Below are 13,352 nucleotides of genomic sequence, written 5' to 3' on the forward strand. Positions count from 1 at the left end.
TAAATGTTTTTTTTCCAAATTAGGGAACTGGTCCAAATATTTTTTTCCACAATGGAAGCTTGTGACAAGGGTGGGTGGTGACAAGGTGAATGACAGATTAGTGGTTTTAAAACACGCAGATACACAGAGTCTGGATCTTGCCTTCAGTTAGGAGGGACATTAGTTTCCATTCAAAAAAATGTTAAGAAAAATCCTGCTAGACATTAAAGTCACACAAACTCCAGTCATGACTGAGGTCACAGTGTTTTAAGATTCAAGGATAGAGGACATACTGGGTCCTTTTTAATAAAGTGCCCTATAGAAATAAGCCAACATGTAGTTAGATGGACCAGAGCTGGCTGAACATGGTGAGGTATAAGTACAGAATTTGATAGGTATTAGAAAACTGTACTCAGTTTGACAGGTTACATTTACATCTGCCAAAACCACCAACAACCAAAACAGGTTTTCATTCTGATTATATGTTTTATCTATTTAATTAGATTATTAATTTGTTTGCATACATTTTATGAATATTAATAAAGTCTATTTATGTTTCACACTAATACTTTAGGAAGCACAGTTCTAAACATCATCACACACCTTAAGACTGGTTTCCTTACACCATCAGAAACGTGTCTTGGGGGAATGTGTGAGCAGTACTGTGAATGGAAGAGTGATGTCTTTATGTATCTACAGCCCACATGCTACAGAAGTAATGGTGATGTACTTAACCACAAATACACAAATATGTATATATGGTTATTTCCCCAGGAACCTGGGTGAAATGAGGCAGAGACTGACCAAAAATTCTTGACCTCCCACTTCATCTTCCTCAATTTGTCTATGAGAACGAGGCAAAGAAGACAGGCAATTGAAGACTAAAATTTTTATTGTGAACTTTGCAGGGTCAGGTTAGGGAACACACAAAAGAGCCTGAATTGAGTCTGGGGAGGAGGGAAGGTCAGAATGAGGTGGTTGGGTTGGGGGTGTGAGGAGAATATCCCCTTCCATTGTGGGTCTTAAATCCTAGTTCCAAGTTCATAATGAGTTGCACACCAGTTGCACGCCAGTCAGGCTGCTGACTTCTCATCTGATCTAGTCCTTGAACTTGCAGACATAGGGTAATTTCAAATAACAGTTATGATCTATCCACTTGAGATATCCTGGAGAGACAGAAGAGCTCAAGTCAGTGGGGCTGGTGGAGCTTGAGAACCCAATGGAGAGGAATCCCAGATTCTGCTTTAGGCTTCAAAGGCCCTCCCTCATCTTCACCAGTCTCCCACTCCCTGGGAAGAGGACCGAAAGAAAGAAGAGATGAGAAGGAATGGGAGAAGACAAGCCAATATTATGGTTCCAGCCCAGGAGGATTCCCTGAGAAGATCAGACCCAGAAATGGCAGGTGAGGGGATGGAAAAGACTGGACAAAAATGACCTTCTATGTCTCTTACCTGAGCTGCTTGAGAGACTCCCACAGTAGCCAGGGCTTGAGATGGCAGCAGGATCTGTCTCCCAGGCAACATAATTGAGCACGTCAGTGCTAATCCATTCCCATCCGCCAGCATTGGGCTCAGAGCCCTATGGAGCAGAGGACGGAGTTGGGTGAGATAGAAAGGCCTTTAAAATTCTCCTGGCCTGATGCTGTCTGTTGGAATGATTGATTCCCCTCCCCAGCATCATGGAATTAGCTCTGCTGTTCAAGATGAGGCCCCACAGCTCTCCTCTGGGAAACTCTCCCTAACTCTATTGGCTAATTTCATAGCCAATAATCACAAAGATCAATTAAATATCTCAGAGGAACATGGCCCTATCTGAACTACACTCGGGGTGCATTTATGTTTACCCTCTGAACCTCCAAGACAGTGTCTGTTTTATAAAAGGGAAAACTGCATCAATCCTAAATCTTCATTGACGTGATAAGCACAGCATGTGTGGACTCAGGCAAGTGCAATGAACTGAATTACAAGGTATGCTGTGTGAACTGTGTAAAAGCTTGACGAAAGGCAGATTAACTTTAGCTGGGGACTAGGCTCTCACTTTCCCTAGTTATCCTGTGAGCTCCAGGGATCTCTCAGGTATTTTCTGGGCTGGCAAAAGGGAACAAAGAGGGACCTGGGTGGCTACGGCACCTTTGGAAGTAACAGATCAGAGAGATGGAAGTGTACCTCTGTGGGGTCATAGAGCCCAATCCAGATGTCTGATTGGGTATTCAAGTTGTTCTTAACCAAGGAGGCCACGAAGGAGTCCTCAGCCCCACTGAGCACAGACACAAGATGTCCTGAGGGCCTCTTCTGGCAGGCAATCTGTGTGGGGAAGGGGAATACATAGGAGGACCTTGAGACACCACTAGGGGAAGGGAAGGGCCAATGCAGGTGAGAAGGGGTATGTTTGCAAAACATGAGCTCATCATACTCATCCTCAGGAAACTCTTGAGAATGGAGACCTCCTGGTGCTCAAACCCAGTCTCTGATTTGTTTCTGCTTATCTCCCCTAACTGCAGATCCCAACACTCACATCTGCATCCATCCAGGTTTTGGGTGTTTTAAACAAGGCATAGCAGTAAGATCTATAGGCCATGGAACCTGTGGGACAGCTGATCCGTGCAGAGGGCAGTTCCTTTTGGGAATTTTCCCCTAGAGAGGAAGAAATAAGGGAGAGGAATGGGGTGAAATGGAGAGAGGGAATTGGAGGGGGAAGATGACCTTGGGGAATATTTATGAGGTCAGGGCTTGGGGTGGTGATACCAAACTTCTGACTGCCTCTCACCATTGCCAACACTCCAGGATTTTTTATAAATCATGAACTAGACCTACTAATTGGATGATGATCTCTCTTCTTTTTATTCATTGTCTTTATTCAAAAGTCCAGTCCTTCTTCTCCTCTGAGTTGATCAATCATTTTCCTTCTACTCATCTCGTTAATGACACTCTACAGTTTCCTCCTTCATCTATGCACATAAATTACTGAGAAAATAGAAATCACCTCATCCCATCGTTACTGAACCACTGGGGTGCTTCCCACCACTGGTTACCTGAAGGACGGAGTGATGACTCAGGAATCCAGGCAGTTATGCTGTGTGGGGATATCCCATTACCAGGGGAGGCACAGGAGCTTTCCTCCTCTTCTTGGCCCTGAGCATACACTGGGAACCCAGTGCTAGAGGCAGAGAAATCTCACCTTGGACCTGAGACAGGAGCATCAGGCAGGAGAGCAGCATCCAGGACAGTCTGGGGAGGCCCAGGGAAGGCAGCATAGTGTCCATGAAGTGTGGAGGCAGCTAGAGAACTAAAGGGAGGGTGGTCAGAGAGAGGGCGTGAGAGATCCCGTATTGTACCTCTTGTCTTTTCCTCCATCTAGTCCCCAAGGAATAAATCCATCTTGGTGGCATCCCTCCCCTTCCATGGTGCTGGAAAAAAATTAGAAAATCTACACATCCTAGTGCACCTGAGATCTCCAAGTCTGGCTTCCCCTGGTCTCAGAGCTCCCATGTTCTCTGAGGACAAGGATCCTTGTACACCTCCCCTGAAATGTGCAAGGTGAAATCCCTGTCACTGGTCTCATCTAGTCTCGGCTCCCACTTACCTCTCTTGCAGGGATCTGCACTGGCTTGTCAGGGCAGAAAAGATTGGGCTTTTATAAGAGGGTTTGAGGGAGGGGCACTGAAATGAATAAGGGGGAAAAGGAGCCAGGACAGGGGTCAGGGGGACGTGTCTGGCTTTGATTTGTGGAGATTTCCACCACGGGCAGGAGATCCTTCCAAAGGCTGGGAATTGTCACAGCTGTTGCTTCTTTTTCTTCATCAGACCAGTAATTTCTCAGAAACAGGTGATGTTTGTGCTTTTTTCATCCTTGCCCAGTTATCTTGGTCTGAAAAACTTACAGGAATGAAGGAAACCTGGTGGCATGAATTCTGATGTTTAATAGTTTAGAAAGTATGTGACATTGGAGAGTTCAATCTGCCAAGAACTGACTCTTGTTGGCATATATATGAGTTTCATTAATCCTTGTCTTTTAAGATTAAAGAAAAACAAATTATGAAGTAAAAGTTGGGGGAGTATAACTTTGAAAAAAATTATTTGAACTAATCAGTCTTTGTGGGGATCACAACAAACTGGAAAATTTGTAAAGAGATGGGACTACCAGACTACCTTATCTGTCTCCCAAGAAACTTATATGCAGGTCAAGAAGCAACAGTTAGAACCCAACATGGAGCAATGGGCTGGTTCAAAATTGGGAAAGGAATATGTCAAGACTGTATGTTGTCACCGTGCTTATTTAACTTCTATGTAAAGTAAGTCCATCGTGTGAAATGCCAGACTGGATGAATCACAAGCTGGAATCAAGATTGCCAGGAGAAATAACAATAACCTCAGATATGCAGATAATACCACTTTAATAAAAGAAAGTGAAGAGGAAATAAAGAGCTTCTTGATGAACATAAAAGAGGAGAGTGAAAAAGCTGGCTTAAAGACAATGTTCAGAAAACAAATACAATGGCATCTTGTCCCATCATTTCATGGCAAATAGATGGGGAAAGAATGGGAACTGTGGCAGATTTTATTTTCTTGGGCTCCAAAGTCACTGAGGACAATGATTACAGCCATAAAATTAAAAGATGCTTCCTCCTTGAAATGAAAGTTATGAAAAACCTAGACAGTATGTTAAAAAGAAGAGACATAACTGCTGAAAAAAGTCTGTCCGTCTAGTCAAAGCTATGGTTTTTCCAATAGTCATGTATGGAGTGTGAGAGTTGGACCATAAAGAAGGCTGAGTGCTGAAGAAATGATGCTTTCAAACTGTGGTGCTGGAGAAGACTCTTGAGAGTCCCTTGAACAGATCAAACAAGTCAATCCTAAAGGAAATCAACCCCGAATATTCACTGGAAGGACTGATACTGGAGCTGAAGCTCTAGTCCTTTGGCCACCTGATGCAAAGAGCCAACTCACTGAAAAGACTGACACTGGGAAAGATGGAGAGCAAGGGGAGAGGGGAGGCAGAGGATGAGATGGTTGGATGGCATCACCGGCTCAACGTACATGAGTTTGGGGAATCTCAGGGAGAGAGTGAAAGACAGGGAAGTCTGGCGTGCTGTAGACCATGGGTTTGCAAGGAGTTGGACATGACTTAGTGACTTATAAACAACAATAACAATGGGGGAATTTAGTAAGCATGAAGAATATGAGCTCAATACAGAAATTCTCGTAGAATTGTTATATTCCAACAAAGGTAATTTTAAGAAAGTTACTATTTTAAATAGGAAAAAAATATAAAATATATAAGAATACATCTGATAATGGTAGTCAAGAACTCGTAACAATTTTTTCAAGCTATAAAGAAGAACTAAATACATGCTGAAATTAATCATATTTAGAAAGAAAGTTTCAATACCCTCAGGATGTACTTTGTTCCTGTATTGATTAATGGGAGTGCAACTGGAATACTAACAGAATTTTTCTGATAATCTGATAAACTAAAAATTCAAAGGAAAAATAAGAATAGTTAACACATTTCTGAAGAAAAAAACAGTGAAAACTTTTATTTGGCCATGATTCAAAACTTACTATAAAGGAGTACAACTGCAGGGAGAGCAAACTTGAGTAGTCTAATGAAAGAGAGAGCCCAGAAATATACTTATTATAAGTGGAAATAGGAAATCTGGAGGGTCATTGCCGATCAGAAAGTATAAGCTGAAGGATTTGGTTTTAGTGGTTAGCTATGTGGACAGAAATAAATCAGATTCATACCCCTTAAAATATAAAAAATAACAACAACAACCAAAATAAAACAAAATCATTCCAGAAGAACTGATGTGAAATGTAAAAACCAGCATTTTAAAACTTTAGAAGAGAATATTTTAAAAATGTGCTTTTGATTTAAGAAAGCATGTGTTAAAAAGCACAAATTATAAAATAAAATATTGCTAAATATCACCTCTTTAAAATAAAAATAAAATAGCAAAGTTAATATGTCAAAAAATAAGTATGCGTTTCACTAAAGAAGAAGCAAAGTGATTAATACATATATGAAAGTATGTCAACCTCATTAGCAATCAATTAAATTAAAATCAAAATGAAATATAATTTCATGCCTACCAAATTGTTGCTGGTGGTAGTGTAAATTGATAGAACCCTTTGGGAAAACTGGAATTTTCTTGCATGCTTAGTTGCTCAGTCATTTTCAACTCTTTGTGATCCCATGGACTGTATCTCACCAGGTTTCTGTCCATGGGGTTTTCCAGGCCAGAATAATGGCGCGGCTTGCCATTTCCTAGTCCAGAGGATCTTCTGGACCCAGGGATGGAGGCAGCATCTCTTGAGTCTCCTGCATTGGCATTTTCTTACACCCAGATTATCCATTTTTAGGAATATACAACTTGCATATAAATGCCAGGTAGAATGTAATACACAGTCTGTTAATAGCATCATTATTTATAATGGCAAAAAAAAAAAGTGCCAAATGTCCATTAACAGGAAGCTGGATGAATAGTTTGTGGTTTAAATAAGCAAGATATCTGAGTGAAACTGAGTGAACCAGTTACAGGCATCAGCATGGTTTAACCTCAAAGATATATAATAGGTTGAGAAAAAGATATAAAAATATAGAAGTTTGCAAGCTGTGTAATTTTGTTGTTTTAAACATCAAAAACAAAAATTAAAAAAGGATTATGTGTGATTTAGGCATACTTACACATATTAAAATATTTTAAGAGGAAGGAAATGATAAACTCAAAATTCTGAATTGTTACTTCTGAATGAAGGGAGAAGAAAATTGTTGGAACTGGACACAGGAAGCTTTAAGTATATTAGCAGTGTTGTACTTTTAAAATATAGTAGTAGTTTATGTGTAACTTTGTTCTGTATTTTTCAGTCTCCTATAAATGTGTTACCATAATTTAAAAAATGTAAATTAAATTTAAAAAATGTGTTACTGTAATTTAAAAAATAAAAAAAGAAAGAAAAATATAGTAGTTTAATTTTTTAAAATTGTTCTTTTAATCATATATATGATATTTTTATTGTCTTCTCTATAAAACATGTGATATTGAAAATGAAAGAAAATGGAATTAAGTAATGTAAGAAGACCAGAAATGATTTTAAATGGTTTTTAAATTATTGGAGTTAGTCCATAAAATCAATCTAAAATGATTGTTGAATTTCAAATAAAGGTTTCATCAAGATATTGGCCAAGTTATAGTCATCTGCAGACTTGAGTGGGGATGGACTATCCACTTCCAAGATGGTTCGTTAACTTGCTAAATTTGTGCTGGCTCTTGGCAGAAGGCTTCAGTTCCTCCACACTTGTATCTTTACATAGAGTTTCTGGAGGGTCCTTGCAATGTGGTGATTAGCCTCCACCAGCACAAGTGATCCAAGGGAGAGAAATGAAAAAGCTGTAATGTCATTTAAAACATAGCTTCTGATGTTGCATGTGGTCATTTCTACAGTGTCTTTTTGGCTTCATGGGTTAGTCCAGTCCCATATGGTATGGGATAATAGAAGGGTATAAATACTAGGAGATCATTAGGTCTTATCATAGTAGATTGCCAACCTAGGTGGGACTTGGTACTTTATCAGTCAGAAGTCCTATAAAAGAGGTCTGGTCCTTTCCTTTTTTTTTTTTTTTTTCCTTTAGAAGACACTGCTGAATATATGTAATGCAGACCATTTTTATATGGGAGGAGGAACTTCACTCAATTCCATCCAATATTCCTCAAGCTTCAAATAAACTTGGATGAGTGTGAGAGCAGGAGAGATAGTGTTTATCTGTGCCAGCTACAGAATCTGATGCCCAAGGACCTACCTATTCAAAATATTCAGTTATAAACTGAATTTATAATCCCTCTCCTGCTTAAAACCTTTCAATAATTTCTCCATTATCTCTTTTTGTGACTAGCTATCATGGCACAGCAAACTAACCCAATTTAGTGACTTAAAGCACTAACTAATAAAACAATTTATTATTATTTCTCGTGGTTTTGAAAGTTAACTAGGCTTAGTTATACAGTTCTTCCTGGGGGTTTCTCATGCAGATAACAACTGGAGCTGGAGTCATATGAAGGATCAGTGTCAGTCACATGGAGGACTGGACCTCAAAGATGACCACATATATGAATATACTTGAAGCTATTATTGGCTGAGACCTTAGTTGGTTCTGTTAACTAGCATGTCAACACAGGGCCTTTCTACATGGCTTGGCCCTCTTATAGCCTGAAAATACCAGGTTAGAAGGACTTTCATTGATGATCAGAACTCCTAAAGGGCAAAAAAAAAAAAGTGACTAGTTTGTCTTAGAACAGGTTGAGGAATGATATCATGCCATTTATACCATATTCTATTGGTCAAGCATGGATTTGCATTCCCAGCATCTGGAACATTAAGCACTCAATAACGCTTGTTGAATATGCTAGTATATTTATTCCTAAAGATTTTGATAAATATAGCAGCTGCATTTAATTTCATAATAATACCTTACAGGTGCAGAAGACTTGGATTTTAATTTTACATCTTTAATATTTTATTTTAAGGAAGCAATTTTATTCTCCCCTCCTTGGATCTCTGTTTCTCAATTTTCTAGTGAGGATTTTGTATGAAGAGGACTTTAATGTACATTATATAATTCTGTTGTTGGTTGATATACTGTAATAGCATGAAAGTGGGTCAAAAGACCCACTGAAAAATGCTTACTGTTCTCATATTAAAACCTTAGGGACTCTTTAGGGTGGCTGTCTTCTTGCCTTATTGCTCCAGAGGAATCATTTTTGAGCAAGCTTTGGGAAAAATATAATATCATGAAACCAGTCTGGAAATGGAGACATTGCAGATTATTTTCACTCTGATATTTAGTACTAGCTGCTACAAACAACTTAATTCCAAACTGGAAGTGGGCTCTCCTTGCAAATTTGCATAAATGGAATGTATTTACAGAATCATTACATAATATTTTCAACAAAATGTGAAGTCAAGTGGTCTTTAGAAAGCATCACTACAAACAAAGCTAGTGGAGGTGATGAAATTGCAGTTTAGCTATATCAAATCCTGAAAGATGATGCTGTGAAAGTGCTGCACTCAATATGCCAGCAAATTTGGAAAACTCAGCAGTGGCCACAGGACTGGAAAAGGTCAGTTTTCATTCCGATCCAAAGAAAGGCAATCCTAAGGTATGCTCAAACTATTGCAGAATTACACTCATCTCACACGCTAGTAAAGTAATGCTCAAAATTCTCCAAGACAGGCTGCAGCAATACGTGAACAGTGAACTTACAGATGTTCAAGCTGGTTTTAGAAAAGGCAGAGGAACCAGAGATCAAATTGCCAACATCTGCTGGATCATTGAAAAAGCAAGAGTTGCAGAAAAACATCTACTTCTGCTTTATTGACTATGCCAAAGCCTTCGACTGTGTGAATCACAATAAACTGTGGAAAATTCTGAACAAGATGGGAATACCAGACCACCTGACCTGCCTCTTTTTTTTTTTTTTTCTGACCTGCCTCTTGAGAAACCTGTATGCAGGTCAGGAAGCAACAGTTAGAACTGGACATGGGACGACAGACTGGTTCTAACTAGGAAAAGGAGTATGTCAAGGCTGTATATTGTCACCTTGTGTGTTTAACTTATATGCAGAGTACATCATGAGAAACGCTGGACTGGAAGAAGCACAAGCTGGAATCAAGACTCCCGGGAGAAATATCAATAACCTCAGGTAGGCAGATGGTACCACCCTTATGGCAGAAAGTGAAGAGGAACTAAAAATCCTCTTGATGAAAGTGAAAGAGGAGAGTGAAAAAGTTGGCTTACAATTCAACATTCAGAAAACAAAGATCATGGCATCTGGTCCCATCACTTCATGGCAGATAAATGGGGAAACAGTGGAAACAGTGTCAGACTTTATTTTTGTGGGCTCCAAAATCACTGCAGGTGGTGATTGCAGCCATGAAATTAAAAGACGCTTACTCCTTGGAAGGGAAATTATGACCAACCTAGATAGCATATTGAAAAGCAGAGACATTACTTTGCCAACAAAGTCCATCTGGTCAAGGCTATGGGTTTTCTAGTGGTCATGTATGGATGTGAGAGTTGGACTGTGAGGAAAGCTGAGAGCTGAAGAATTAATGCTTTTGAACTGTGATGTTGGAGAAGACTCTTGAGAGTCCCTTGGACTGCAAGGAGATCCAACCAGTCCATCCTAAAGGAGATATGTCCTGGGTGTTCGTTGGAAGGACTGATGCTGAAGCTGAAACTCCAATACTTTGGCCACCTCATGCGAAGAGTTGACTCATTGGAAAAGACCCTGATGCTGGGAGGGATTGGGGGCAGGAGGAGAAGGAGACAACAGAAGATGAGATGGCTGGATGGCATCACTGACTCAATGGACATGAGTTTGAGTAAACTCCGGGAGTTGGGGATGGACAGGGAGGCCTGGCGTGCCATGATTCATGGGGTCGCAAAGAGTCAGACACGACTGAGCAACTGATGAACTGAACTGAATTTTATTCAAAGTGTAGTAATTTGTTAAATTTTGCAAGCTCAACCTCCTTGGAGTTTTAGAAGAAAGAGCACTTTGCCTGAAGTAGTTTACATGGGAACTTGACATGTATATATGAAAAAATAGCAGGGAAAAATCTGAGTATCAAAGGACACATTCTTTCAGGATATATTTCAAAAATTAGTAGAGCTTGATAACTTCTGTATGTTTCTAATTCTTTCCTGTTCTAAGAGTTAATTTGAGTCCAATAAGGAGGGTGATTATATATATATATGTGTGTGTGTGTGTGTGTGTGTGTATACATACATATGTATATACACATCAAGACACTAGGATTTGAGCTAAATCAAGAACAGAAGAGGCACTATAGGTCAATGCATAAATTGTTCTATGGAAGAGACTGCTCTAATTTTCAGAGATTATTTTATTAAAAGAAAAAAAAAAGAAAGTAACAAAGAAGGATTAAGAACAGAAAGAACACAGTTCAGATAACCTGAAATCCCTCAAGATATCTGATTTTGTGGATTGGTTGGAGTTAAAAACTCAGACTAGAGGAAAGATTTGTTCCTTAGCTTCATATTTCATGGTGTGAAGTGGGAAGAATAGAGAAAAATGTCATTTCATAGAAAATTCCACTCAAAACACAGTGCCTAATGTTCAAGGCTCTCTTTTTCCCTCACTTCCTGCTTCTTTGTGTTTCATAGATCCACCTTAGTTGCTTAGGGGAGAATGGAGACATAAGCTTCTACTGTACTTGAAGGAAGGATCCAGAATTAGATCAGAAACAAAAAGGAGACACCAACCTGAGGTCTAGGTTAAGATGAAGTAAATAAGGTAAGGGGCTTCCAAGGTAGCACTAGTGGTAAACAACCCGTCTGCCAGTTCAGGAGTCATAAGAGACATGGGTTCTATCCCTGGGTTGAGAAGATCCCCTGAAGGAGGGCACGGCAACCCACTCCAGTATTTTTGCCTGGAGAATCCCATGGACAGAGGAGCCTGGTGGGCTACAGTTCATAGGGTTGCAAAGAGTCAGACAGGACTGAGGTAATTTAGCACACACACAGGCACCCTAAACTAAGTTGTAGACAGAAAAGGAATAACATGTCTCAAATCTGGGATGGATCCAAGACAACTGAGGAGTGTCAGGGGAAAGCAGTTGTTTCATTCTGGGCAGAAAACTCCTGAGACAAGTTCAAGTGGACAATATTTCCATGCTGTGTTGAGAAAAGCCAGCCCCTGCCCTCAGGCAGTACTTGGAATTACATGACTCCACCAGAGCAGGGAACCTGGGTGTGTGGAGTGGCCCAGGAGGGAACATGAGACTCCAATAAGACTCCTAGGCTGGAAGCTATCTGAGACAGTATGAATGCTTTAAGTCTGTGGAGCTGTCATTCCTACCTCATAATGTTGTCTGGGCATCCAGATACCCATCCCCATGCATGTTTGCTGCCACGCCAGCCCAGATAGTGGACTAATCAGTTAGACAGTTAGTTGGGCTCTCAAATCAGACAGACCCATCTCATAGAGTTGAGATAGGAATTAAATAAAATAATGTACAGCAATCCTTAAGCACGGTGCCTAGCACTTACAATCACATAATAAATGGCAGCTAATTATAATGTTATCTTCAGTGCCTGGTAGTGTCATAATAGATGCCCAATAATTTTCAGTGGAATGATGCAAATGCATGCATATGATCTACAGGTACAGGTTATGAAGTGACTCCACTGGATCATTTCTGTAGCTTACCAGTTAGTTGATTTATTCTTTAACTTTCAAGAATGTTCTCTAGAGGACATCAACCTACCAATGCTTTTCCAGCCTTTGTAGTTTCTTTATATCCTTAAATACAATGAACCAATACTTGTTTTGTAGAAGTAGTCAGAAGTTACTAGCTCAGGAAAGCACTTTACTCATAAATTCAGTGTTATCAGAGAATTACTAAACTATTTAATACAGAAGCTCATCTGATTCTGGTGGGTGGTGGTTTAGTCTCTAAGTCATGTCCAACTTTTTGTGACCCCATGGACTGTAGCCTGTCAGTCTCCTCTGTCCATGGAATTTCCCAGGCAAGAATACTGGAGAGGATGGCCATTCCCTTCTCTAGGGGATCTTTCTAACCCAGAGATTGAACCTGGGTTTCCTGCTGGGCAGGTGGATTCTTTACCACTGAGTCACCTGAGAAGCCCTCATCTAACTACCATTTATTCAGCAGTAATTTTGTGCCTGGGACTGGACTTAAGAGCTCTATGCAGATGATCAATGTAATATCAGATCATCATTATGAAACAGCTATGCTTACCCTCATTTTCACAGAAGAAAATGAAACTTTGGAAAGTTTGAATAACTTGTTCATGGTTTCTCAAAAGTAACCATATGAGGATTAAAATCCCCAAAGCCAAAGTTCTGCTCTTTATCACTGTTACCCACTTCTGTGCAGAGATTTTTTTCCCTAGTGTATTGGTCTTTGCTGCAAAGCCACTGACTTCTGTACCAAGGGAGAGGAGATATTTTTTTCTAAGATATTTAATTTACCATTGTAATGAACTTGACAATTAGAAGAGCTAAGCCCAGAAAATCTTATTTCTGATAAACATAAAGAGGGCTGAAAACACAAGGGAAAATCTGTGACTAAGGGCTGCGTGTGTTCTTTGCTAAAAGCTACATTAACCCAATGGACACTAAGAGAAAGAATGCTTTCAGGAGAGTTACCACAGTCTCTTTACTTACTCAGACACAATACCATCAATTCCTAGATCTAGAAAAAGCCTGCTACTATTCCTGTTCTCCCTACAATAAGTCATCCAAATGCTGCAGTCCCAACTTCTCTCTAATTTAGACAATTGTCAAAATTGCCAAAGCATCCATTATTTTCTTTTATCCTAAAATG

General features: G+C 39.8%; 1 protein-coding gene across 1 annotated transcript; it reads right to left on the reverse strand.

Annotated features, from left to right (window-relative positions):
- Positions 1–853: 853 nt before the first annotated feature.
- Positions 854–3,595, reverse strand: LOC122441801 (lithostathine). The gene is made up of 6 exons (XM_043468836.1): positions 3,562–3,595; positions 3,157–3,264; positions 2,494–2,612; positions 2,145–2,282; positions 1,431–1,557; positions 854–1,145 (listed from the first exon to the last, which is right to left on the reverse strand). The coding sequence occupies exons 2-6, from the start codon at positions 3,239–3,241 to the stop codon at positions 1,078–1,080; spliced, it is 537 nt and encodes a 178-aa protein (XP_043324771.1). The 5' UTR covers positions 3,242–3,264; positions 3,562–3,595; the 3' UTR covers positions 854–1,077.
- Positions 3,596–13,352: the final 9,757 nt, after the last annotated feature.

This window comes from Cervus canadensis, chromosome 5 (genome assembly GCF_019320065.1).
Source record: "Cervus canadensis isolate Bull #8, Minnesota chromosome 5, ASM1932006v1, whole genome shotgun sequence".
Classification (NCBI taxonomy): Eukaryota; Metazoa; Chordata; class Mammalia; order Artiodactyla; family Cervidae; genus Cervus; species Cervus canadensis.

Excerpts from the sequence above, each read along its gene's own strand:
- LOC122441801 (XM_043468836.1), bottom strand. The coding sequence starts at position 3,241 with ATGGACACTATGCTGCCTTCCCTGGGCCTCCCCAGACTGTCCTGGATG. Across the intron at positions 2,613-3,156 it reads GCTCCTGTCTCAGGTCCAAG|GGGAAAATTCCCAAAAGGAA; the intron begins GTGAGATTTCTC and ends CTTCCTCTCTAG. Across the intron at positions 2,283-2,493 it reads AAACCTGGATGGATGCAGAT|ATTGCCTGCCAGAAGAGGCC; the intron begins GTGAGTGTTGGG and ends TTCCCCACACAG.